At 38.1% G+C, this 24,824-nt stretch overlaps 1 protein-coding gene across 2 annotated transcripts in view; it reads right to left on the bottom strand.

Annotated features, from left to right (window-relative positions):
• Positions 1-24,824, bottom strand: part of CASK (calcium/calmodulin dependent serine protein kinase) — a 252,904-nt gene that overhangs the window by 12,302 nt on the left and 215,778 nt on the right. Inside the window, exons 17-21 of one of the 2 annotated variants that reach the window (XM_066619767.1) lie at positions 23,820-23,888; positions 14,027-14,095; positions 12,657-12,692; positions 4,555-4,751; positions 2,881-2,996 (exon numbers count right to left, since the gene is read on the bottom strand). In XM_066619767.1, coding sequence (XP_066475864.1) covers positions 2,881-2,996; positions 4,555-4,751; positions 12,657-12,692; positions 14,027-14,095; positions 23,820-23,888 — 487 coding nt within the window. The remainder of the gene's footprint in view (positions 1-2,880; positions 2,997-4,554; positions 4,752-12,656; positions 12,693-14,026; positions 14,096-23,819; positions 23,889-24,824) is intronic. The other variant, XM_066619768.1, reaches the window with a different exon arrangement.

The raw sequence follows: 24,824 nt of genomic DNA, 5'->3' as shown, positions 1-24,824 counted from the left end.
AAACATAAAAGAAAATATTGCTATGTCTTTACAATTAACTCAGTAATTAAAAAATATAATATTGAAGTCCTATAGAACAACTTAGCTGTAGATTTGGTTTAATTTTGCTTTGGTTCGACATGTAAAACTGACTCATAAGTCTAGAATTTTGAAATAGTGTAAACATGAAATTTGAGTCAGCAGTAATATTTAGAAGAAAGCAGGAAATATGGGCAAACCATTTTCCACAATAAATATACAAAAGGAGAAAAATATCTAGACTAGAGTTGAGCACAAAGTCAATCTTCCATTTGGAAAAGTTTTTTCTTCTTATGGAATACATAGCTAGTTTTTTGGTACCATATATAGTTAGCTTTATAAAAAGCTGAATTAATAAGGCAGTCATATGCCCCCATTTTTCTTTTTTTCTTACTGTGGGAGTGAGCTGTGTGCATAAGCAAGGGTTGGGTACTGAAAGGAAGAGATGGAACAAAGGGGTATGAGGGAGGGAGGGAGGGTTGGGAGAGCAGCATTAGTAGCTGGTCTGCACACCGGATTGAAACTAATACATAACACTAAAAAAAATACAAAAAAGCCTTGACTGTTCAAGGAAATGCCTATGGTAGTCGAGAAGCACAAAAATCCACAGTTCAAGATATCTTTTGTGGGGTTTTGGTCTTCTCTGCCAGATACCAAGAAGGTTCTGGTCATCAGCTAGGCAGCTTCCAAGGCACTTTGTTATGATATTGCTGTACGAATGGATTAGGCCTTTATATCCATAGACAGGACTGCTCCTTTGCCCAAGCACAGTACAAGACCCAGGCAAGACAACGACACAAGGACTAGGTACTCACAGTATAACGATATGTCACACTTTTTTTGTTTTCTAAGAATGCACTCACTAGAAAAGTCTCATATGCTAATCTTTAATGTATAAATAACTAAAGTAAACTGATTTTTTTGTCTGTGATAATAAAGGCAAACCCCCGTATCAGCAAGGGTTCTGTTCTGGACCCCCCCCCCCACAGATACTGCGAATCCAAGGGCAATCTTTTAAAAAGTAGGGAAAGTGAAGACAAAAAATGGCGTGCAGCGTTTTGAGGGCTGCAGGCACTCTTACATGCTGCCTGCAGTCTCTTCCTGGTTATATGAGGCTCCTCCTTTCACACAATGTCACTCCAGAATGCATCACAATCCACCATGCAATGAATTCCAGGGTGACAATGGGTGAAGGAAGGAGCCTCAAGGGACTAGGGAAGGTAACAACTAAGGCAAAATCTATGTGTTTGTGTATTTTTCATTTATAAAGTGTAGCAGTTCAGCAGAATAATTGGAAGAATGAAAAACCAGAAGAAGGAGATATGTACAATAGTTTGTCAGCTGTACTAGCCATAGCAATGGACATTTAATTAATGTTAAATGGTTGGATCTGTATGTTCCCTTTTCCAGAAGTTAATTCTCTCCAGAGGAAACTCCCTTCATTGGAAGAAGTAAACTTTTAGATTCAAGCCAGTATTTTTAACCATTTTCTGTATCAGGACAAAATGGGACAAAACGTAAAGGACAAAAATGGGAAAAGCTATTAATGTTGGCATTATAAGCCTTGTGGAGGCCAATCCATCACTACAATCATATTATCACGTATAATCAATTATACAATATATTATTATATATAATATATAGTATATCATATATTATTTTTACAGGTGTTATCTAAAAATATTGGGTTGTAGCTACTTATTGCTCTGCCTGCAATAGCACTTTCCATAAAAGAGAGTTATGCTCATGCAACTGCCATTCTGCTCATGGAGGGTGCTACTGTGAGAAAAGCAGTAAATTTGGATACAACCCACTATGGGCAGTTTTGGTGAAAGGTTTGCCAGTTAGCAATGGTTTGAGAACTCAGAACATTAACATCTCATATAACAAAACTCATCAACGTTTCCCACTGCTTTTGTCATATTTGCAAAAGCAGTTCTACCCATTGTGACCAACAAATCCCATCCTTCCATTAATTCTTATCTCATCCCCTTAACAAAACTATCTGAACTCTGAAAAAATCCTATTCTACAACTATAACAAATGAATGAAAAGATCTGACCTATCCTAATCCTAACCAACTTTCCAGCACTGGCATAGCTGTGCCAACGGAACATGTGCTGCATCCTGCAGCTGGGTGGCACTCACTGAGACCTCCTCAAAGTAAGGGAATGTTTGTTTCCTTACCTCGGAGTTTCATTGCTCTTAAGTCTATGCTGGAAAGGGGGTTAGGATTGTGCCCAAAGTTACATACTTCATGCATTTACTGCAGTTCCAGAACCTGGAATGCTGATATATTGTGGTGGTGTCACTGCATGACAATGCTCTAATATCAGAAGATCATAATATATCTTCATCATAAATATACATTTTCATTATGAAGGGTGCTTTTTAGTGTAGCTTGAATATCTTGGTTCAGTAATATAAAATATACAACCCCAAATCCAAACACCAACAATAGATTACAAATATGCATAGTGTTAGTTTCATTGAAACAGAATTAAAGTCACACTCACATATTTTGAGATACATGTAGAAAGTTAATTTGACTAAATTATATCACTCTTAATTAGCACCTGATTCTTTAAAAGTTCAACTGCATCCATTTCAGCAGTTATGGAGATACTTGTACAGCTGCAAAGCTTGCCAAGATTTCCCAAAGATTCAAATCTTACCCCACATGCTGTAGGACCTTTTCTATATTCAACTGAAGTTCCATTTTATTTGTGATTTTTTTCCCCTGCTGTAATTTTTAGCTAGATGCTTGCAGTGGGTGTTGCTGGTAAAATAAAAAGTTTATTTGCCACATGGACAATGCAACAATGTAGAAGGGATCTGTGTGCATGATAAATTTTTTCTCACCTGCATTGTGCTTTGCTAAATATTTGTCTTTGTATTGCTTCTTTTTCTTTCCAAACCAAGTACAGCTTGCTTGCTGCTCTTGTTTAGTCTTCTCCATAGCAATACAAGCTACTCGCCTGGCAAGTGAAGAGAAAGCAACTATCAATTTTATATTAGAAACAATATATTATAACCTCATGACAAAAATGTAGTTATATTATGAACATAAGCCCCTCCTGCAGAGGGAGGGCAAGTGAAGAGAAAATGAAGAGAAAGCAACTATCAATTTTATATCAGAAACAATATATTATAACCTCATGACAAAAATGTAGTTAAATTATGAACATAAGCCCCTCCCGCAGAGGGAGCTTTTATGTATTGTACATTTGGTAGATTTGCTTGGAAGTCAAAGGAGGAAGTACTGCTTTTAAGAGAGGTATAGCTGTTCAGGAGTGTTAAAACTGGAAAGGGCAACAGGGTGGCAGCTCCTGTTCCTTTCTCCTCTTAAACACAGCAAAAGACAGAATGTTCTTCAACTGTCATGGCTGCTGATTATCCTGCCTTATGGTGAAAGAGAACTTTCTTAAAATTTCAAAGGTAGAGGTCAACTTCTGGTCAAACATTTTCTCATAGAAGGGCAAATTGTGCACTAAGTCAAAATAACAGTTGGTTAATAATTATTCTTGGAATTAGTCTGTGACCTCACCTGTAACCCCAAAAACTGGATTGGTGCTCACTTCAAGTGTTATTGCCCAGCTAGATATAGTGCACCATCAGCCAAAAGCAAGGGGAGGGAACCTTTGATGAATGCATGGATCCCATTTCTTTCTATAGATATTCAATGCAAACCATAACCATATTTCAAGTACATGTAGATTGGGAACCAAAAATATACCTTGATTTTGTGATCCAGATCACCTCCACAACCTCCCTGATCTCAGACTGGTGTTGAGGTCTGCTATTATAAGGTCAACTTAGCAAGCACAATTTCAAGACTTAATGGATTCTATATCAACCTTTGGACTGCCCCAATATGTTATGGGCCTGGAGAATGATCTGAAACTATATAATTCTGTTATTGAAGCTAAGTAGGTATGACCTTGGAAGCTGCTTAAATGGGAGATAATTTAGGAGACATATAGTTTAGGAGGCATTGAGCAGTGGACCCAATCAGGTCTTCTGCCCAATGCCACCTCTGATTACCACAGTGCATATGCACAACCCTTCTGAAAAGCCCCTTACTTCCATACCTTTCTCCTCTTTCACACAGTTCCTTTTCAAAAACAGTAAGTATGGGACTACCTGTTTTATTTAAAAGGACTGCATTAGAAAGGAGCAAGGTGAGCAGATAAAAAAGCAGATCACTGCTGCCTGTGTGGTTTTCCTCAAGCACAGGCAACAGTGAGCCATCACCTCCTCACCTCACACATTCACTTTAAGGGCCCAAGCCTATCTAATTTTCCAACGCCAGTGTAGCCATGCCAAGAAGGTGTGCACTGCATCCTGTGGTGGAGCGGCAGTCACAGAAACCTCTTCAAGGTATAGAAACATTTGTTCCCTTACCTTGAGGCTGCATTGGGGCTGTACCAGTGCTGGAAAGCTGGATTGGATTGGGCCCCAAATAAGTACATTTTGATACACCAATTTCAAATTGTTATTGAACATATATTAATTGTTATAGAATGCCAAACATACCATTCCTGAAGCTCAGGAGAAGGAATGAGGCCTGCAGTTCCATTTTTTGAATTCTCCAATTTACCCTGCCACCAATTGTGATCATCTTTGCTAATAATCTGAATAATATCACCAACTCTAAATCTGATGCCAGCTTCTTTGCAGGGAATGAGGTCATCCTTTGCTGGGTCATATTCAAATTGTGCTCTTACATATATCTACAAAAGAGGAATTTGTGACAGACACTGCAATGTTAATAAGATTAGGATTGGTAGATTTATTGTTTATTTATTTGATTTATATCCTGCCTCCCCCCCGTATAGAATGTGCCTTACAACACATTACATATAAATACATATATAAATTGTAAACAAAGCTGATCTGTAATACAGCTACCATGTAGTGTTTGTATCCAAAGCTTAGGAAGGTATCAGGGACCCACAAAAATGGCTGAAAACAAAACAGACAAAACTGTAAAGAGTGGTGCTGATGCTGATTATGATGATGCCCTTGAAAAGTGCTTTAAGTGCTCCACAATAATTTCAAATACTATTTCACCTTTTCTGAAGACTACTTATCTGCATTAAAAGCAATATTTCTAGTTTTTCGAAACATGAAATATAAAGCTGCACTTTCTGTATATGTTAATAGCAATTACATTAGTCTTAAAAGGCATAATATGGAAACTGAAGTAGGACATGAATAGCGTGAGCTGTTATTGTGTGATAAACACACACTGCATCATTATTGTTGTGTCTATAGAAAACTTTTTGTGCTCCAAAACTTGTATTTATTTGTTGAACTGACATTGTCAACTTAAAATATTTTCTTATGGCTGGTATGCACAGTGGCGTAGCTAATGATTGTGTAGCCTGGTACCAAGCTCAAAATGATGCCCCAGAAATGATGTCATAACCGGAAGTAACATCACACCCGGACTTTTTAAAAGTGAAAATTGGAAGGAAACCACCTCCTTCCCCCAGCAGCTTGCCACCGACTTGCTCTGCTGCCCCCCCCAGTCAGTGGCATAGCTAAGGCATCTATCTGCTACCTGGGGGTCAAAGAAGATTTGTAGCCCCCCCCAACAAAATCAAATTTAATTAAGTAAATAAAAAGTGTGCTGCTGATTGGTTTGAGACACTGTGCTGGGGTGAGGAGGGATGGTTAACCTTCCCCTGCTAAATATAAGAGGGGTACCACTTGAAAAAGTGCCTTTTTACCAAGTTAGCAGGAGTAACTGTATTATGATACATGGACATGTGAGCTGAGTCATATTAACACTTTATTGGTTTCATGCTGTATCATGATAACATTTCATTGCAACATGTCAATAACATAATGTCATTGGCTCTCAGAGCAATCAGTTTCATAGATAAGCTCTGAGTTAAGAAAATTCAGTTTTTGTTCCATAAGGCAGATGTGTTTTCATGTTCTGGTTAATTGGTCGTAACGTTTGATAGAATACAGATATTCCAATGCAGATCACTTCATTGCATTCAGCATTAAATTACCTTTCCAGTGATATATAACATGATGGTATTATTCATATTTACCAAGGTTTTCACAATTTTGGTCACTAGTGTCAAGCTCAGCTTGTTGCCCCCCCCAAGCTTGATGCCCGGTGCAACTGCTACCCCTGCACCCCCTTAGCTACGCCACTGGGTATGCATCATATTAAATTCATAGATTAAAATTTTGGAATGCTTTGCATTCGTTTTTCTAACTGCTTGACTGATACACTGAATGTGACACCAAACCCTTCTTATTTTAAGTACTGGATGTGGGTAACATTTCTGCCATCCAATCCTATACTGGCATTTTGAATTAAGTTTTGTAGTTTTCTCCATTTACCATCCAGTTAGGATGGTAGTTAGGTTAGGAACCACTGCAGAATGCCCAGATGATTTACCCACAGAAGATATATGTAAGCTTGAAGCACAGGTTATTCCTCACCCCCTCTACACACATTATGTGGTGACCCTCTGATATAATTCATTACAACTTCTTAAAACAGTGCAACCATGTATAACCAGAAGTAAGCTCCACTAAATTAAATGGGACTATTCCCAGATAAATATACTGTATAAGATTGCAGCCTGAGATATTTATAATTTTCTTTAAAAAAAATTTTTTTTAACACATGTACAAGTATTTTGTTAAGGGTACTGTTGGATATAACAATGAATTTGAACGCTGGTGATACAGATGAGAGACACCAATGAAGGCAGCTTTGGCAAACTTCAGTTTCCGTTTTTATCCATAAAAATAGGGCAACATTCACCTACCCTGTTGGTAGGTTATTTGCGCAGCGGAAGTACTAAATATATATATATATATATATATATATATATATATCCAAGTCAACAATAGGGAAGCTATCTTTTGCAAACATCAAGAGCAGGCACTGTGACAACACTGCAGAACCTATACATTACAAGATTTCTATGAACTAAGGATTTTTTGAGCAAGAAACACTATTACAAAGCACTAACAATGACACTCATAATTAAGGATGGGAACTCAGGTGACTCGGGTTCGAGACGCTAAAATCAGCATTTTCTGCTGACTTGTGTGGACACAAGTCACCTTCGCTGATGACACAGGCACTGACTCGAGGAGTCTGAGGCCAAGACTCAGCACTGATTCCCACACATGTGCACTGGAGTCTGTCTGTGTCTGGGTGTGCTTCCTTTTCTTGTGGTGTGAAAGACCTCATGGATCCATCATTCAGACTGAGCAGGGAAGTTCCAGCCAGGAGGCAGGAAAGGGGTAATGTTTTGCTTTTGCATCAGGTGGGAGCAGTCTCTCTTGCCCATCTCTAAAGGAACTGATAGTCATTGGACAAAGGATGGGAGGTCTGGTTTTTTTTACTTTGGATGAGGGAAGGCAGGAGGCGGAGCCCAAGGGGATTCTTGCTTTGGAATTGGCTGGGGAAACCCTGGGAGAGGGAGGAGATGGTTTGTAGTGATCACACTTTCCAATTGCATGGCTGGCTCCTAGTAGAGGGGGTGCAAGCACTAAGTTTTGCAAGGAGCCTCCCCTTGGCTTGCAAAGTACTGTGTGTTGCACAGAGCCTCACAGCAGGCATGCAAGCAGTCCCCTCCCCTTCAAAGTAGGGTGGGATTTGAGGCAGAACCACCCTATCATAGTCCATGGAAAAGCACCTGAGAAAGCAGGTGTAAGGAGACCCTCCTTGGGTGTAAGCAGGCAGGGCAGCTGCAGTACTTTTCCAAAGATGATGGGGCAGTTCTGCCTCACCTGCCGCCCCCACTCTGAAGGGGAGGGGGACGCTTGCATGCCTGCTGTGCAGCTCCACGCAACACATAGTGCTTTGCCACCCCTCCAGCTATACTACTGGTGGGCTCCACTGATACTTGGAAAGTGGAAGCCCCACTGAATGACTTCTGCGTAGAGCTGCAAAGGATTGGGTCATCCTGGTAAGCCTCACAGCTGCTATGCTTGACCCTCCTCCCTCTTGCCACTTCTGCCCCCACTCTCTCAGTCTATCCTGTCCCCTCTCACCTTGTTTACAGATGGGATGGGGACTGTAGGGGAGTGTTTAAAGAGAACTCTGACACACACACACACACACACACACCCAGGCAGCAGCCCTGTGTTTTACTACAGCTGGCTTTTTAAAGGGAACAACTCGAGACTAAAGTCTTTTTGAGTTGTGAAAACACTCTGGGCAACTTGGAAAGTCCGCTCATTATGACTCAATTTCGAGTCGAGTTGTGGGGGGGCAGAAACTCGTGACTCAAGTCAAGCTGCACCTGACTGCACACCCCTGCTCATCATTGATCGACTGATCAACCACAGTTGTCCATTTATATTTCTAGCTGGGAAAAAAGGCTTTTGTCAAATGTGCAGCTTTAGAAGGTAATACCCAGGAATTGTGGGTCAAGAAGATCTGGCATCCAGAATTATCACTGAATATTAAGTACATTATAGCTGGAAAGTATACAAGCCACCATATTATTTTCTGGATTAAAGGCATAATGTTATAAACATGAAAGCCATTTGAAAAGTTTCCAAGAGATATATGATGCCAGAAAGGAGATGTGGAATACATTAGAGTGATCTGCAAGAACTCTGGCATTACAGCATTGCACAGCGCAGGACAGCTGAATGGCCAGAAGTGAAAAACCTACAAAACCTATCGGTATGCAAAACAAACAAATATAAAGTCTTATTTGGAATGACTGTATGCCCATTTGATCAATATAACACAGATTCACTCATTCTATAAAGAAGAGATTTCCAAGGATGAGGATTTTCATTTTCAGTTGCATATACTCCAATATGCCGTATCATGTGGTAACACAATGCTATTGCAGAAATGATTTAGGATTCATTTCCTGTTGTAGTTGAAATGCAGTAGAAGTGTCTTGTTTCCTGGACAGCTAAATAGTAGGCTGCAAAATCTTTAGTTTTGAACTGTTATTACTTCAGAAAATTCCAATTCTTCACCAATACAACATGTTACTCAGTCAATGTAGGGCTTTTAAGGAAACAAATAGGATGGATGTGCTAATCCCTTGTCTATTTCTCAAATTATTGAACTGTAATAATTCAACATTTTTGGACTCAACATAAAAAAGTTATAAATTCAATTTAGAAATTAAAATTCCTATTTTAAAGACATGTCTAGACTAGGTTCTTAAAATGTCCTTTTTCTGGCTTGGGGCCAGGACAAGTGGAATGTTAGACTTGTGCGAGGAAATAGGAATTTACTTAGAATGAAACTGATTTTCTAAAACCTCTCTGTTAAATATGAAATACTAGAACATACAATGTTGGTTGGATAAATAAAGCTGGCAAATTCACTGAATTGAAAGAAGATCAAGCAACTGTTACACAAAATGCATAAGAATTTTTTTTAGGAGATGGATAGCCCTGATTAAATTTAAGTTATTATGCTATGATGACAAAGTAGAGAGGCAACAGCATAAAGTACTTTAGGTTCTCTTATAGGTTTCAGTTTTCTATTTTCTTCTAATTCCAAATGCACTTCAAGAAGAGATTGTGTTTTCCTGTGTAAGCGACCCACCTATGGACAATCTTATCAGCAAAATAGGATGATTCATATACCACTGAACTATATTAATACTATTAGAGACACACTGGTCATTTACACCATGTACAGGCACATTGAGAGGATCATCGTGAACTGGCACTATTAATTCAACTATTTGGTACTTTTACAAAAAGTCTTTAACAAAAAATCACGATGAGTTTACTATGAATAAAATGTAGTGCGAGGAAGAAGAGAAAATATATCACTTGCTAAGAAAATTTTTGGAACTTATGTATCATTTGCAATGTACAATTCAAATGCACATATGAATGTTTATGAGTTAGGGCATTGCATATAGAAGTTTATTATTTTTAAGTACACTTGCATTCCAGAATAAATATTTTAAAGGTTTGAAACTTACATTACCACTTGCACAGAAAAATATTAAATTGATAAACAAATCTATTTCAAAAATATTATTGAGCAAATGGTGTTAGGCTATATGAAGAAACATCATAAATAAAAATGCATTTCCACCTTCTGGCAACCATTCCTTTGAGAGAAGGAATTGGTAACAGCTTGGCGTAATTACAAAGAATAAGGTGGTTACATTCTGGCTGACGCTACCCAATATTTTATTTTCATCTACAATGTACTGCGTTAATGTTAAATTAGCCATGGCCAGATTATCAAGTTAGCTTTAGTAATATGAAAGGCATGTGCCTTGCTTTATTTTGGCACACATTTTGAGTGCTGTATTAAAGCATTCTAAAATATATATTGCTTTTATAGCCTTAGGATGCATTCAGGCTTTTTTGCTGACTCTCATGCAGAAAACAATACAACAGCATGGGGTCCAAGCTAACTTCCTTCTATTATGTGGTACCTTCTGAAACACATTACTTATAGAATGTCAGCACAAGAAGTATTTTTGAGGTCATCTAGTCTAACCCCCTGCTGAGTGCAGGCAACTATAGCATCTCTGAGAGGTGGCCCTCCAATCTCTGCTTGAAAACCTCCAATGGATAGCCCACAATTGCACAAGGCAAGCTGTTTCCACAATGGACAGCTCTCAATTTCATGGCTAAGAAATTGCAGAATAGCAGTAAGAATAAATGCTGTACCTGCTGAACTGCTTCCTGGTCAGATGCTGCTGAAGGTACAGAAGCCCCTTTTCACATGATAAATTCATAACTCTTACACATAACAATTTGGAGTGGAGTGAGAGAAAGGGTGACTGAGAGCAAATGTAGGAGACACTCAAGTCCAAAGGCCTTAAAACCAGCATTTCTAAACAATTAATGGAACAAACAGAGCCCACCATTATCTACTTGATTTTGGCATATAAAAGTTATGCCTCTTAAAGAGGCATACAGGGAGTCCTACATTAACCGTGTGGGTTCCATTCCAGGACCCCCCACGGATAAGGAAGCACACAGATAATGGGTTTCAGGGGCCCTGTAATCCTTCGGAGGTGATGGGAGCTGTGCTCCCATTGCCTCTGGAGGATGTTCTGAGGATTGGGGAGGATGCGTGGACTCCCTGACCCTCAAAAGGTCTTCTAAGGAGGTTTCAGAAGGTAAGCCATCAGGAGGCCTTAAAACATCACTTCTGGTTTCCTCAAAAAACTGGGAGATTTCTAAAGACTCCCGAAGGTTTTAGAAGTCCTTCTGAGGGCTGGGGAGGTCACACACAGCCTCCTTGACCCTCAGAACACCCTCCAGGGGTGACTGGAGCACAGTTCCAGTTACCTCTGGAGGGTGTATTTGGGTCCAACACATGAGTTCAGGGAGTCATGGATAATGAAATCTGCGGGTTCTGAATCTGCAGGTACAGCAGCCCCACTGTATACCGTCCTGTGATTGACATGGCATCTCCTCATGCTGTTTTCTTTCTGGTCCTTGTCTCATTTGTTTTTGTAAAAGACAGCAGAAATAAGAATATCATATTTTAGATATAGCTGGGATCTAGACGTTTGTGTTAGTTCCCGCTACTTTTCTGTGTACACAGCCAGAGGTCAGCAGCTGATTTTTCTTTTTGGCAGCAGCCTCTCATGCCTCATAGGATGCATCCTGGAAGGGTTCCTGGCTTTTGGGGTGTTCTGGCGGGTCTGAGAAACCTGCTGCTCGAACCAAAGTGCTGAAAAGCTCCTATTGTGTACACAGAACACCATGCTGATCACAGAACACTGGTATTTGATCATAGTCTTGTTTTTTCATTTCAATTACTGCACAATTTTTAAAGTGCAGGCCAAGATGAAACCACATGTAACATGAAATTACAAGTTCCTTCTCCCTCATTTTTTAAAATTAAAAACAGCCTTTAAAGGCTGCAATCTTTAACAAACTAGACCTTTTTTCTACTGGCGATTTCTCCATGCAAAAGAGTCTTCTTTCCACGCTGCTTATACTGCTAAAGGGGAAAAGATACAAGTCACTAACTTTTTCATTTTGTTGGGGGTTACTGTTTCGGGAGAGCAAAAAGCCACCCTTCCTTTCAGTGAATTCTCCATGTTAAAGCTATAGCCTTCAGAGATGTTTTGAGCTTTTTGTTTTTTAAACAAGAGTTAGTGGAGGAGGTACCATGTATTGTTCATGCTGATGAAATCTCACTATTTTAATACCCTGTTTCAAAGATTGCACCCTTTGTCTCAGCATAATAAAACAATCTTGGGGGGGGGGGAGGAGGGGTGGATATGATACACAATTTCAGAATTCATGAAGACCAAAAAAATAAAAAAGAAAGAAAAATCCAGAGTGTAAGACTCCTGGATAAGAAGCTTATATATATGGGAAATGCATGAAGATTAGTTACAGGACAGCAAAGGATAACTGTGAAATGGAATGTGATGAGAATGATAGTGGATTCATCACACAACACTGAATTAAGTAAAGGTTATTAATAACAGAAGTTACAATTACAATCATAGCACAAGAAAATGGCACCAGTGTGAATCAATCAGGCATGTGGGGGAAAAAAACACAAAATGGAAAAAGGTCTTAGAATTAATATGAACACATAATGAAACTCAAATCTGAGATGGTAAGGAAGGTTTTGCTACTAAGCAACTACATTAGAAAAGCTTCCATGGAGAATAGCTATTCACCTGTCGTCCTTTTGGTTGTGTTGTTGATGGCAAGTCCTGCAGAATAAAGCCAACCCAGGAAAAGAAATATTCATTTTACTTTAAAAGCAGATAATAACGTTTGTAATAATACAGCAAAATGTTAACTTGCAAGTATTAACAACTTATGCATTTTCAGAAATGTTCATTTAATAGGAAAAAAATGCCAAACCCAGGCTCTGTAGCAGCAAGCTGAAGAAAGCAGGTAAGGTTTAGCAGACAGAAAAAGTGCTTTTAATAAAGAATTCAGCATCTTCAACACAAATGCACCTGTAAGCAGAGGAGGATCTAGTAGCTCTAGATTCAACTCCAACTTTTTAGTCTTAAAATTCTGAAAAATTCCTAAAAATACGGGGACATTTATAGCAATAAATGTTGCCACTACAATTTGGAAGCTACTAGGTGCTCAGTTATATCATTTGAAACTATTTCACAAGTTGATTTAATTCATATAACTAAAGATATTTCTAATTTATATACATGTTTTGTTTCTATGTGTTAACACATTTATGCCTTTAGCTAATTAAAAGAACAGGATTTTAAACGGCTCATTAAACAGTTCATATTTGTTTAATAGAGAGCTTGCAAAAACAGATACAATTTTTAAGCATTTTAAAAAAAATATTTATGTGGACATCATGATTAGAGAAACACACTACAGGTGCTTTCTAATTTTTTACCATATATGTTCGGACAAAGACAAATGATAAACAAGAGCAGTGTCAACAGTTAAGTTAAATAGCACCCTTTTGTCTGAATATATGGCTAAAAAGCAAGTACTTTGTGTTAAAGATGTGATATTAATAGCTTGGCTTATCAATGCAGTTTAAAGCCAGTTCCTTTTGCTTTTCATATCCAGGCAAGGCTCATATTTCACAAAATATGTGCACATACCACAACAGCAGAGGACACACCAATTCCTTAACTCAGATAGCGGAAACCAATACTGCAATCTAGAGAGCTTTTAAAAACAAAAAAAAAGTCCAGGTCTGAAAAAAACCCCGAATACCTGCTATGCAAATATTGTGCTTGAAAACACCACTTCAAAAGTTCAAAATGGAAATTGGGTGTTTTGCTTAGTTTCGAGCAAGTCAAGATGAGAAAAATGATCATATTTCAGGGATGAGTGGATTTTTACATTATAGTTGAATGTAACTCATTAAAGGGATTTTACTGAGATTATGTTGTTGAATAAACCCTTGAATGAGAAAAAAATGGGGAATTAGGCTTCTAAGTATTCTTGATTTTTATCAGCAGAATATAATTTTCCACTGAACATGTCATCATAACAGGAATGGTAGATGAGCACCAACAAGATTTGAACACTGTCTGTCTGGAACTGGAGGTCTTACCGAAACAGAATTGTTAATGCTGCTATGACCATTAGCTGGGGACTGTCTGGATGTAGAGGGGGAATCTCTCTGAAATAAGACACAAGGTTCATTATCACACAACACTACTAAAGAACACAGATATATTTAAATCACACAGTTATATCCACAGGTTTATAACCATTTTTTGGCCTTTTGATTTACAAAAGCTTTCATATTTTAAAGTGCATAATCTTCTCAAAATAACGGCTAGTGTTATATGATGGGGTGGTCAGAAGGGAGACTGATAACTACAAGCAGATCTCTGTTTGATTTGCAATAGATTGACAAAGTTTCCAACTCTCAATTTTTTCACTATAGCAAATAATATTACAAATACACAAATCTGCTTTCTGCCCCCATGTTTCCCATCTGTATAACAGAATGATTTTGTTGTCTTTTTGACAGGTCTTTGTGAAATTACATAGCCAACTCTAGAGTCTTGTGTTAAAATCCTTTATCTCTAGTAACTCAGATATAGATTTGTACTTGTATATGCAGTTCATGGGATGCAATATGTAATTGGCTCCATGCTTCCACTTTTTAACAACTGGTTTTAGTTGATGGACTGTGGCGATTAGTAAATGAGATCCTGCAAGACTGAAGTCTGCCAGCCCGTTTCATGAAATGAAGGTAGAATTACCTATTTATTAATAGCTTACTTAGGTCTCCTATTTTCTTAGTATTTGGAAACATTTTATTCTAAGAAATTCTGTCAAATAGATACCAAAATATTAAAATTGATCTAATTTTGTTAAATCATACTTAGAAAAAATATTTCTTACAAAACATAATTTGATGTTTTTAGGATAGATGAATGAACATGAAGGGTAGGAACATTTCTAGGGACATAACCAAATTCAAGAATATTTGATATTTATAGTCTTTAAGATGCACGCAATTATAGTGATGTTTTTCTTCTCTATAATACACAAACTATATTAGCCTTGTCAGTCTCAAATTGGTATGGAGGGGAGGACCTTAAGAAATATGGTTTTTTTTTTAGATAGTATGATTTTGTAAATACATAATTTGGAAAACATTTTTTTAACCTTCAGATTGACAAAGTCTTCAGTTTTATTTGGACACTTCTGCAGTAAACAAATTACTCACATTATAGAAAAAAAAACACTAAGACAAGAATCCTGGATTCTGATATTTCAGCACAATATTTAAAGTCATTTTCATATAATATTCAAGACATCAAATAAAGAAAAAGTACTTGGGACTTTAAGATTAGTGTAGAACTTCTTAGTCGCCAACGATTGATGATCATCAGCTGGTGCTTTTCAGAATTAAGTAAAAAACAGCTCCTTGAATCTGTATATATATAGGTTCTTTGACACTAGGGATTGCCAGTTATACTGGATAATTCAGAGTCACTTGTTGTATCTTCATCCTTTGAGAATGCCTACCACAGTAGTGGGCGAAACTTTAGGTAACAACTGTTTTATGTGACCACAGCCCATTAGTCCAAACAATGCTAATTTTAACGTTATGAATGCCAGCCATGAAAGTCTTAGTTTTAACATTAACTCATTAAAAAGTTGCCTAAACCCATATTAGATTGCAAGTTCAGTGCACTCATTAAGCTACTAAACTTATTGAACTGTGCACTTATTAAAGAATAGTTTTATAGGCTTTGAAGAAACACATAGAGGAAACGAACTCTTTTAGCTACATTGTACAGAGTAGCATATGATAATTATATGCCTGTACTTTTATTTATCTTATAATACTAATGGATACCTACAAGGAAGGATAGCTGCAGCATTGGGAACACTTTCTCATAGGATCTTAACCATCTATATCAGGGGTGTCAAACTCATTTCATACCAAGGACCAAACAACATTCATGGTGCCTGCTGAGGGCTGGAAATGATGTCATTAGGCAGGAAATGATGTCATAAATCAGGTCATAACCAAAATAAGCACTTTCTCACTTAGGAACTCATTAGCTGCAAATGATAGAAGAGAAAATACACAAATCTTGATCATATTTCAAGTTATGGGAGAGCCCAGTTTTCATGTGGGCTGTCTTTATAGCAGTAACTTCTCAGCACTGCTCAGCACCTGAGGGCTGGATAAAAAGCTTCCGTAGGCCGCATCCAGCCCCCGGGCCTTATGTTTGACACCCCTGATCTATATGAATAAGGAGTAGCCTTGTTGAAAATTCCCTCTATTCAAGAAATTGGATCAATGAAGAGCTGTAGTAGGGTCTTTACAGTTGTGGCCACTTGTCCAAGCAAGCTTCCCAATCCCCAGTTCATCTGAAGACACTGTAAAATCTTCCTTTTAAAGTTAGCCTTTCGGGCTAACTTTAAAGATGGATTTTTATGGTTTTAAAAGCCTTTTTGTGGTTAGGCTTATATTCTTCTTCTTTTAGTCATACCTTTTATTATTTATTTATTTAAAAAAATTTACTGTATTTTTCGCTCCATAAGACGCACTTTTCCCCCCCAAAAAAGTGGGGGGGGGGAAGTGTGTGCAACTTATGGAGCGAATACTGCAAAGCTGCAGGCGTTCTCAGGGCAGCAGAGCCTCCTTGGCAGGTGCTTCTGCCCCTGACCAGGGTCCTGCCTGTGCTCAATGGTAATGCAAATGCAAATTGTAATGCAAATGCCGGCGCTCAATGATAATGCAAATGTTCAGCGCTTAGTGACAATGCACTTGCAGAAAAATACTACAGTACCTCATTCTACCAGTGCAAGGATGATAAAGCAGAAAAGGCTAGCATATAAAATTCCTTTTAAACTAGAGGTAGTAAAATATGCTAAGGAGCATGGAAACAGAGCAGCGGAGAGACATATTTTATTACACTATTTGGTTCAGAATATTTTTTTTCCTGTTTTCCTCCTCTAAAAACTAAGTGCGTCTTATGGTCAGGTGCGTCTTATAGAGCGAAAAATACGGTATATCCTGCCTTTCCCATGCTGAAGCATATGCCTGGCTTTTTTTCTAGTTTGGCCCACTTCCCATCCTCACTATCAGATAAATACTGATGATGTTTAACATTATGTTGGCTAGAGAAGCTGCAGAATCTCTTTGGGGATAAAGGGTCAGCCTAACAATGAGGCTGATTGAGTGATAAATGGTGTGTGGTGAATGGGGAGGGGGAGTGGCAAACTTGAGGAAGGGTGCCCTGTACCTCTCACCTGACCCTCTCTGGCCTAGCATACACTGAGCTGCTTCAATTGGATCTCTCTGTTCCTCTTCCAGTACAGCTGGAGGAAGGGAAAAAAGTGACACTATCACCTCCTCCTTGCCCACTAAAGCACTGGGATAAACAAGAAGAGACAGAGTGCAGGGATTTGTAGCCCAAACACCATCTCTTTACCTCAAGCTGTGGTGCTACCTCCTTTGTCTATGCCTTCTTGTTTGATGAGCTCTCAACATACCCCATTCTGTTTATTTCAAACAGGATAGTAAGGATAAAGGAGGTGTTTTCACTGGAGCTCAAGTAAGGGGATGTGCTCCAGACAGGATTACCTCTCTCCTTGCTTACCCAGCAAGAACGAAGGTAAGGTGCTGCTGTGCACATGCAAGAACGAAAGTGTGGTGGAACTGGATTGTCTCAGGTAGTACCAAACTTTCTCTCACCATTTTCACTGACAATTCAATCAAGACCCTTATGCTAATCAGCACCCAGATATCCTAAGGGTCTAATTCTATCTAACTCTCAAGCACTGATGCAACCGCCCTAACAGAGCATGTGCTGCATTCTGTGGTGGGAGAGCAGTCACAGAATCCTTTTCAAGGTAAGGGAGCATTTGTTCCCTCAGGGCTGTATTGCAGTTGCACTGGCTCTAGAAAGTTGGATAGGAGTGGGTGCTTGGTAATCGAGAAGTCCCCAGGTGCACCCAAAGTATGAAATGACCATTTTCACCACGGACGGGTGATAGAAAATCCATCAAGAATAATCTCAGAACAAAAGAATTGTCCAGGATAAACTCATCCCATAAAGGACCCTATACTGGTCAATGACAAAACTCCCTAAAAACTGTATGGTTATAAACTCCAAGGGTGCACACTCTCCTAATGACTGAGAGTTACTTGTTGGTGCTACATCAAACAATATCACTCACATCAATGATTTAAGAAGCGATGTGCCAGCTGACACCCAAGACAGGTACTGGGCCCTTGTTTTCCTTTTCCTTTTCTTCCTCATTCCTTCTTTCTTCCAATAGTCCATAGCTCATACCCACTGAATTGCCTTTTGAGAAACCTTCCTCTTGAAATTACTCTTCCTTGTTGTGCTTCCATCCTGAAACTGGCTAGCCCCTGCTGAATTTGCTTACTGAACCTTCTATTTCCTTTGCACTTTTGAAATGGTTTCTCTGATAGCTGCACTTTGGCAAATTAGCCCCATGACTCCTGCAGTAACCCAAGCCTCAGCAAAACCATATAGTAGATATGGATAGAACACATTTGCCACTGGCACCACTAATTGTTTGCCCCAATGCAAACTGCTGTCTCTCATCTGTAGTTAACTCCTTCTGTTTCTATCCCCTCCTCTTTGGTGTGAGTATTGCAAATGTGTGAGAGTCTAGTACTGTTTAGTTTATTATTATACCAGTGTGGAGGGAAGGCCTAAAGATTAGCTTCCTAAATGCACAGTTCCCCTTAACTGATGTAGCAAGGCTGATCATAGAACAGTTTTTGCTTAAATGGGTGTTAGGTTTGCCACACCCCACCATTCTCCATGTCAGAGGGAGTGGTAATAGTTAAGAGTAATTATATGGCGAGAAACACATGCTCTCTCAATGCAAGTAAATGAAGCGCTTTACAGCCTGTTGAGGGATTCACTACTTGCCTGTAGCCATTGTTCCAGGCTTTAGCAAACTCTGACTTAAGTCATAGTCATTCTCTGTAGCTAGCTTGGTTCTTTCTAATGTATCTCCTCTTCCTCTCCCAGCTATCCACCCTTTCTTTACTTTTCCCAATACCATACAAACCCCAGCTCCCTATACTTTTGCCCTTCTGGGGTTATCTCTCATACATCCCTAGATAGTAGTGTTTTCCCATAAATGTCCTATTCTCCTCCTTTGCTCTTTCCCCCCTGCATTTTATGTATTTATGTCTCTCCACTCCATCCAAGAATTTCCCCCCTTTTCTTGTACCAACTAGCAACCTTCATTTAGGGCTAAGCTATTTGTGTTGCATATTTTCTGATTCCCCCTTCCTTTTATTGAATGTACTGTATATCCCTTCCATAAACTGTATTGTGTTACACAACCAAGTCTTTGTTTCTCTCATCATCATTCACTGTGTCACAAGCCATTGCATCTAAGTCCCAGGTCCTAAATGCAAATACCTTTAAGCTTCCTTATACACATGCTACACATCTCAGAACATAATTGGTTAAACATTATCATTGTTTAAAAAGATGAACTAGGTAGACTGAACTTTGTTCAGGTCCCTATTTTATAAGAAAATTATGAAATACTTTTCATATATCTATTTGTTCTTAGCTGCAGTTACAGGCAGACCCTGGTATTGGCAGATCTGGTATCTGTGGTTTCAATTATCTGTGGATTTGGAAAATATTGGGAATGCCCTTTAAAAATGAAGGGAAAGTAAAGAAAAATGCCAAAAATAGCTGATCCTACCTTTGTGCAGCAAAACTATTGTATTATCAGGGCTGCAGGCAGCCTTCTAAGTTGCCTGAAGCTTTTTCCTGGTCGCTCCGAGGCTCCTGCCTTTCCCAAGTGTCACCCCATAATGTGGCACAACAAGGAAGAGAATGCATTAGACTGCATTCTGTTTAAATGTAAAGGCTGGGATTCAAAGAACAGTAAGCAAAAGGATAAAATATGAGAATGGGCTCTTCCGCCAGCTCTTGTGCAAACAATAGCAGAAAACTTCTTGAAGTTCAGAACCACAATGTGTTGAAGAATGAGAAATGTGATGAATAAGGAAGATATAAATTGCAGAACAGTTAGACCATGGTCAGCTAGACCATGAGGCTGACTGAAGCTGCTACTTTGAGCAGGGGGTCGCAGGGAGAGTTGAACCAATGATGGGTGCCCTGCAGCCTCCTGACCTGTCACCACCAAATTGTTTTAATCAGTACTCTAATCCTCTTCTTGCTTAATAAGAAGAAGATCAGGGTAGCAGCAGCCCACCCCTTTCTTGTGGTGGCAGAACTGCAGGAAGAAACAGCAGGGTAATCCTGTTCTGATCATTTGTTTCCATGAGCAAGCAGAATAGGATTGCTCCACTTTTCCTTCCTGCCAATGGCCAAGGCAGTAGAGCCCTACAGTTCCTGCTTCTGCTCCCCAAATGCTCCATTAGTCTTCATTTGTCGAAACAGGCCAAGTGGAGAGCAAGCAAAAGAAAAGAAGTGGTGCAGAAAGATAAACATAAAGGAAAGGGAAGGGGGTCAGGACCACTTTGCTGTACTCTCACTCTTCTCCTCTCTCAGCCCACCTGATTGCTTCCTTAAGTAGACAGGCAGATAAGGTAGCAGCAGCCAGCAAGAGCAGTGGTGGAGTGCACATGCTAAGATGTTATGTATTTTTAAAGGAGAAAATTATGGGGAGGGGGAAGAGTAAGCACAAGGACAGGGTGGCAGATCTGCACAAATTAAGGCAGCAGATCCACAGAGTCAGCTCCTGCTTTATTAGACCATAGGTTTTACGAAGAGCTTGTGCAAAGTTATAGGCAAGAGCTTCTGCTAAATTTGAAACTATTAGCTGGTGGTCTCTGAAATCTTAAGCATAGAGCTTATGGACAAGGAGTCTGAAGTTAGACATATTAATCTATTTTTTTAACACATCCCTCCCTGCTTTTATTGTTCTGTATGTATTGTTTTTTTTTCTTTTCTTTCTTCTTCTTTTTTTTTTACTCTCCACAGAAAAAAAAGTGAATTTGCAATCTGCAAGCTCCCCCAGGTGTTATCTTTTGGGGGCATGTGTGGAAGATGGTTTTCCATTTTCCAAGCACCTAGGAAACATGTTCATTGTTGTTGTGAAAGAGTTAAGATAACCTGTGCAATAGAGTCTAAAATGTGATCAGTGATGACAACCCAACTTATTCCCATATCATTTTGAGAATATTTTAAAATGTGCTCTAAACTTAATTGATGAAGACTGTACTGCCAGCTGTATAATTCCTGGATAGGAGCACAGATCTAGGTTTTTGTTTTCTTTTGCTTTTTAAAGAATAAATAGTAGTACTAGTAATACCTGAAGCAAGGCCTGCCTTTACTTGCCTATGTCATGTGATGCTGAATACTGTGCTATCAACAAAAAGCAGTGATTGTAAGAATATTGCATGATTAATTAAAAATATTTAACTAAATTAAGTTATAATTAAATTATGGCTTAAATTGCTTCTGACAAGTGTCAAAACGTATCGTATTCTACTTCAAAATGATGGAACTGTCCTTTAAAATGAAATTTGACTTTTTTGTGTATTTGTACATTAGCAATCTATAATAAGCTTCCAGTAGTCACATATAGGAACTGATACATTTGAGCATGCAGTATTTTAAAGTATGACATCACTTACATAGTATTTCTCCCAGTTTGTTTGCTAAGTAGGAAAAACATCCTTCCTTAAAATGAATTTAATCATAACAAATCTATCAAGGCATATTTTATACAGATACAGGATCTTCTTTTAATTTTAAATAACCCCAAACAAGCAATTGTAAACATTTTATACGGGAAACAAAGAGAAAATAAACCTCTGGTTTAAAAAGTTAGAGTGTCCTGGAAATATTTAACTAATATCACAATGAGGCACTATAAAGGAACTAGAAAAACAGTGAGGCAACCCAATTATGCTTAACACAGAATTATATACACAAGTTAAAATTAAATTTTCAGCTAGGTATGACATTTAAGAAAATGTCATATGTGCAAAAATATAAAAGGATACTACAAGAAGAACTACAATTCAATTGCTACTTCTCTCATTTTTGTCCTTCTTCCAAGTTTACCTGGACGCTAATGTTCCTACTCTATATTTATATCCCAAACATACTGCACTCTATCCAAGCTTTCTTAAAAATTATGAATATTAGAAAATCCAAGTTAAGTATGATCCCCATTTGTTACACTAGCAACAAAATAAACAGTAGCTCCATAAACCCATTGTATATAAATACGGAATGCTATTAAATATCCTACTGACTCAATACTTATTAAGTTTATCATAACTTTTGCTCTTTTATGCTGTAGAAAAAGTTACACAATTAGACCTTGCATATTGGGGAAGCTACACTGAAGTAAACTTGAACTTTCATGAAACTTTGGATCAGAGTATAAATGCTAAAATTATGCAAAAACTATCTGCAATTTTGGAATCAGCTGGCAGTTAAAAAGATTTATCAATCTCTCAGTCAAAATCTAATAACTGCCACTTCTTCAGAACTAAGTTCTCCTCTCTCTTACGTCTCACTTAGTCTCCTTATAAAGTTTATGACCTGTCAAGCTCCTGTTAGGTAGATACCTTTTTGAATTCGAGTTAACATTTTCATCAGGAAGAAACCTAAGGTTGCACCCAGAGTAAAGCATCTGTTAATAAAAGCTACCTCAAAGAATAGATGGAGTGTTCCGCCTGCATATGTACCATTTACACAAGTGGAACGTGCCTTCTCTTCATGGTGGGAGCTTGCATTTACGCAAACATTACCCTGGATGCTACACTATAGATAAGAACACATGATCTTCAATTACTGTTTATCCATCAACACTTCCTTAGTCTAATTGCCCCATTAACAAGGTATATTGTAATGGCCTGGTTTATTTTGGTTAGATCTCTGTACACTACTTTACTGACACTATATACTGGAAGTTTTATATTTTTCTAGTTGCTTGCTACTAGATACAGCGAAGTGTTCCAAAATGTTAAACGGATCTTGTTATTCTCTCATTTTTTTCCAATATTAGCATTACGTGTGTGGTTTTCAGGCACCTGGTACTTTTGCAGTCCTTCAGACTATATTAAAGAATATCATAAATTGAACATATCCCACTCCAGTGATTTAAATGCATACTGCTTTTCTATTTAGCTTTCTAATTGTTACTTTCTCTTTTGATCAATGTATCATTTTCCCATATTACAAGCAGGAAATTTTCCTAATAATTGGATATCATTCTGCTTATCATTTGAGAAAGAATGCTATAACTTACGTCAACTTGCTCATTATTTATTTGTAGAATCTTTGAATACTTAATTTTTCTAATGAATGCCATCCATACTGAGCCTTTAAACTTGATGATTTTGTTCTTACATACCAGTGCTGTGCTTTCCATCTTTCTACCTGACACCAATTTTCATTGTTTGAAAAGCCCCTGGTGTCACTGCATTTATCTGATTTTAGTAACTCGTTCCCTTATCTTCTGTATCTGCAATTGTACTTACAGAATTTTACCTCTTTGAGAAACCTTCTCCTATTACTGTTCCTGCCTTCCCCTTTAAACTGTCTTGTCCATGAAAATATTCATTAATACCCAAAACCTTATTTAAGCCTGCTTTTTACTATACAGTGCCCTAATTATGTTCTTTGTTTTAATTTAGACAAACTGTCCTTTTCACATTATAGGCTGTTCGGGGTATTTAATGAGCTGATGTAATGAATATGAAAGGACAAAACAGTAGGTGGGTAGGGTCTACTCTTCTGTTCCGTTATCTTTGTTGTAAAATTGGTGTGCGTGATCTAACAGCACAGGCAGAAACCATTTCCCAGAAAGCAATAACATTCAGCCATCAGCAGGCAGTTAGTTATATGAATGAAAGGAAGAGAATTACTAATTAAATTCATTACCTCACATGAAGACGACTGAATGCGATAACTTGGCACAATCTTGAAGGTGATACTACCTCGCATTTCTCTCTGGAGAAAGCAAAGTGTTTTTATTAAACAGAGTACCCAAAGCCATTACTAGTTTTTAAAAGAAAACTGACGACCCAAAATTTTAGCACTTTGTGCTGAAATTCACAAATAAATTAGGATTTCTGAGATAATCATGAGGTTATTTTAAAAACACAGCCATTTTTACTAGGTTGCTAAACATCACAAAAAAATCTTCCAAAATCTGTACACTAGAGACATTTTTTAATCAGCAAGTTGTTTCTGTCTTCGTAATTTCAGTTTATTTTCTTGTCATTTATATGCTGATTATTTTAGCAACAGAGATATTTTCCCATATTTCAATGTATATGTTAAACTCAGAAAATCAGTTAAATATCATACAGAATAAATCATTTGCTATATTAAAGATGAAAAAGTAAATGTGGCTAATGAGATGATATAGTGGAAAAACTAACATTTTAAAACTTAATCTACATTAATGCTATAATTGTTAGCAGGTAAAATCTGAGAAGTACTTATTTACATATCATCTAAATCTTGTCACGTTCAAGTAATTCATTGCTCTTTTAAAAGCAACAATGAGGTTGGACTCAATGTACAGGATTATTTTATGAAGCACAAATGCTTGTATACAGGCCAAGGATAATAACAAGGATAATCAAATCTTACAAATAAAAGCTGCTTAAGAGAAAGCTTTGAAAATAACTTCCTTCCTGTGCTTAGTATTACTATTTAGATTACGTTGCTGAGTGTTTTATGTGAAGACATGGTTCCTACCCTGAACAATATAAATTACTATCTAACCAGCTACGGGTGCAATCCTAAACCACTTTTCAGCACTGACATAAGGGCAATGCAGCTCCGAGGTAAGGAAACAAACATTCCCTTACTTTGAGGAGGCCTCCGTGAGTGCCCCCAACTGCAGGATGCAGCACACGTCCCATTGGCACAAGTATG

This window comes from Tiliqua scincoides, chromosome 3, assembly GCF_035046505.1.
Source record: "Tiliqua scincoides isolate rTilSci1 chromosome 3, rTilSci1.hap2, whole genome shotgun sequence".
NCBI classification, from domain to species: domain Eukaryota; kingdom Metazoa; phylum Chordata; class Lepidosauria; order Squamata; family Scincidae; genus Tiliqua; species Tiliqua scincoides.
Note: the sequence above shows the minus strand (reverse complement) of the source record. Positions and strands in the feature narration are given on the sequence as shown.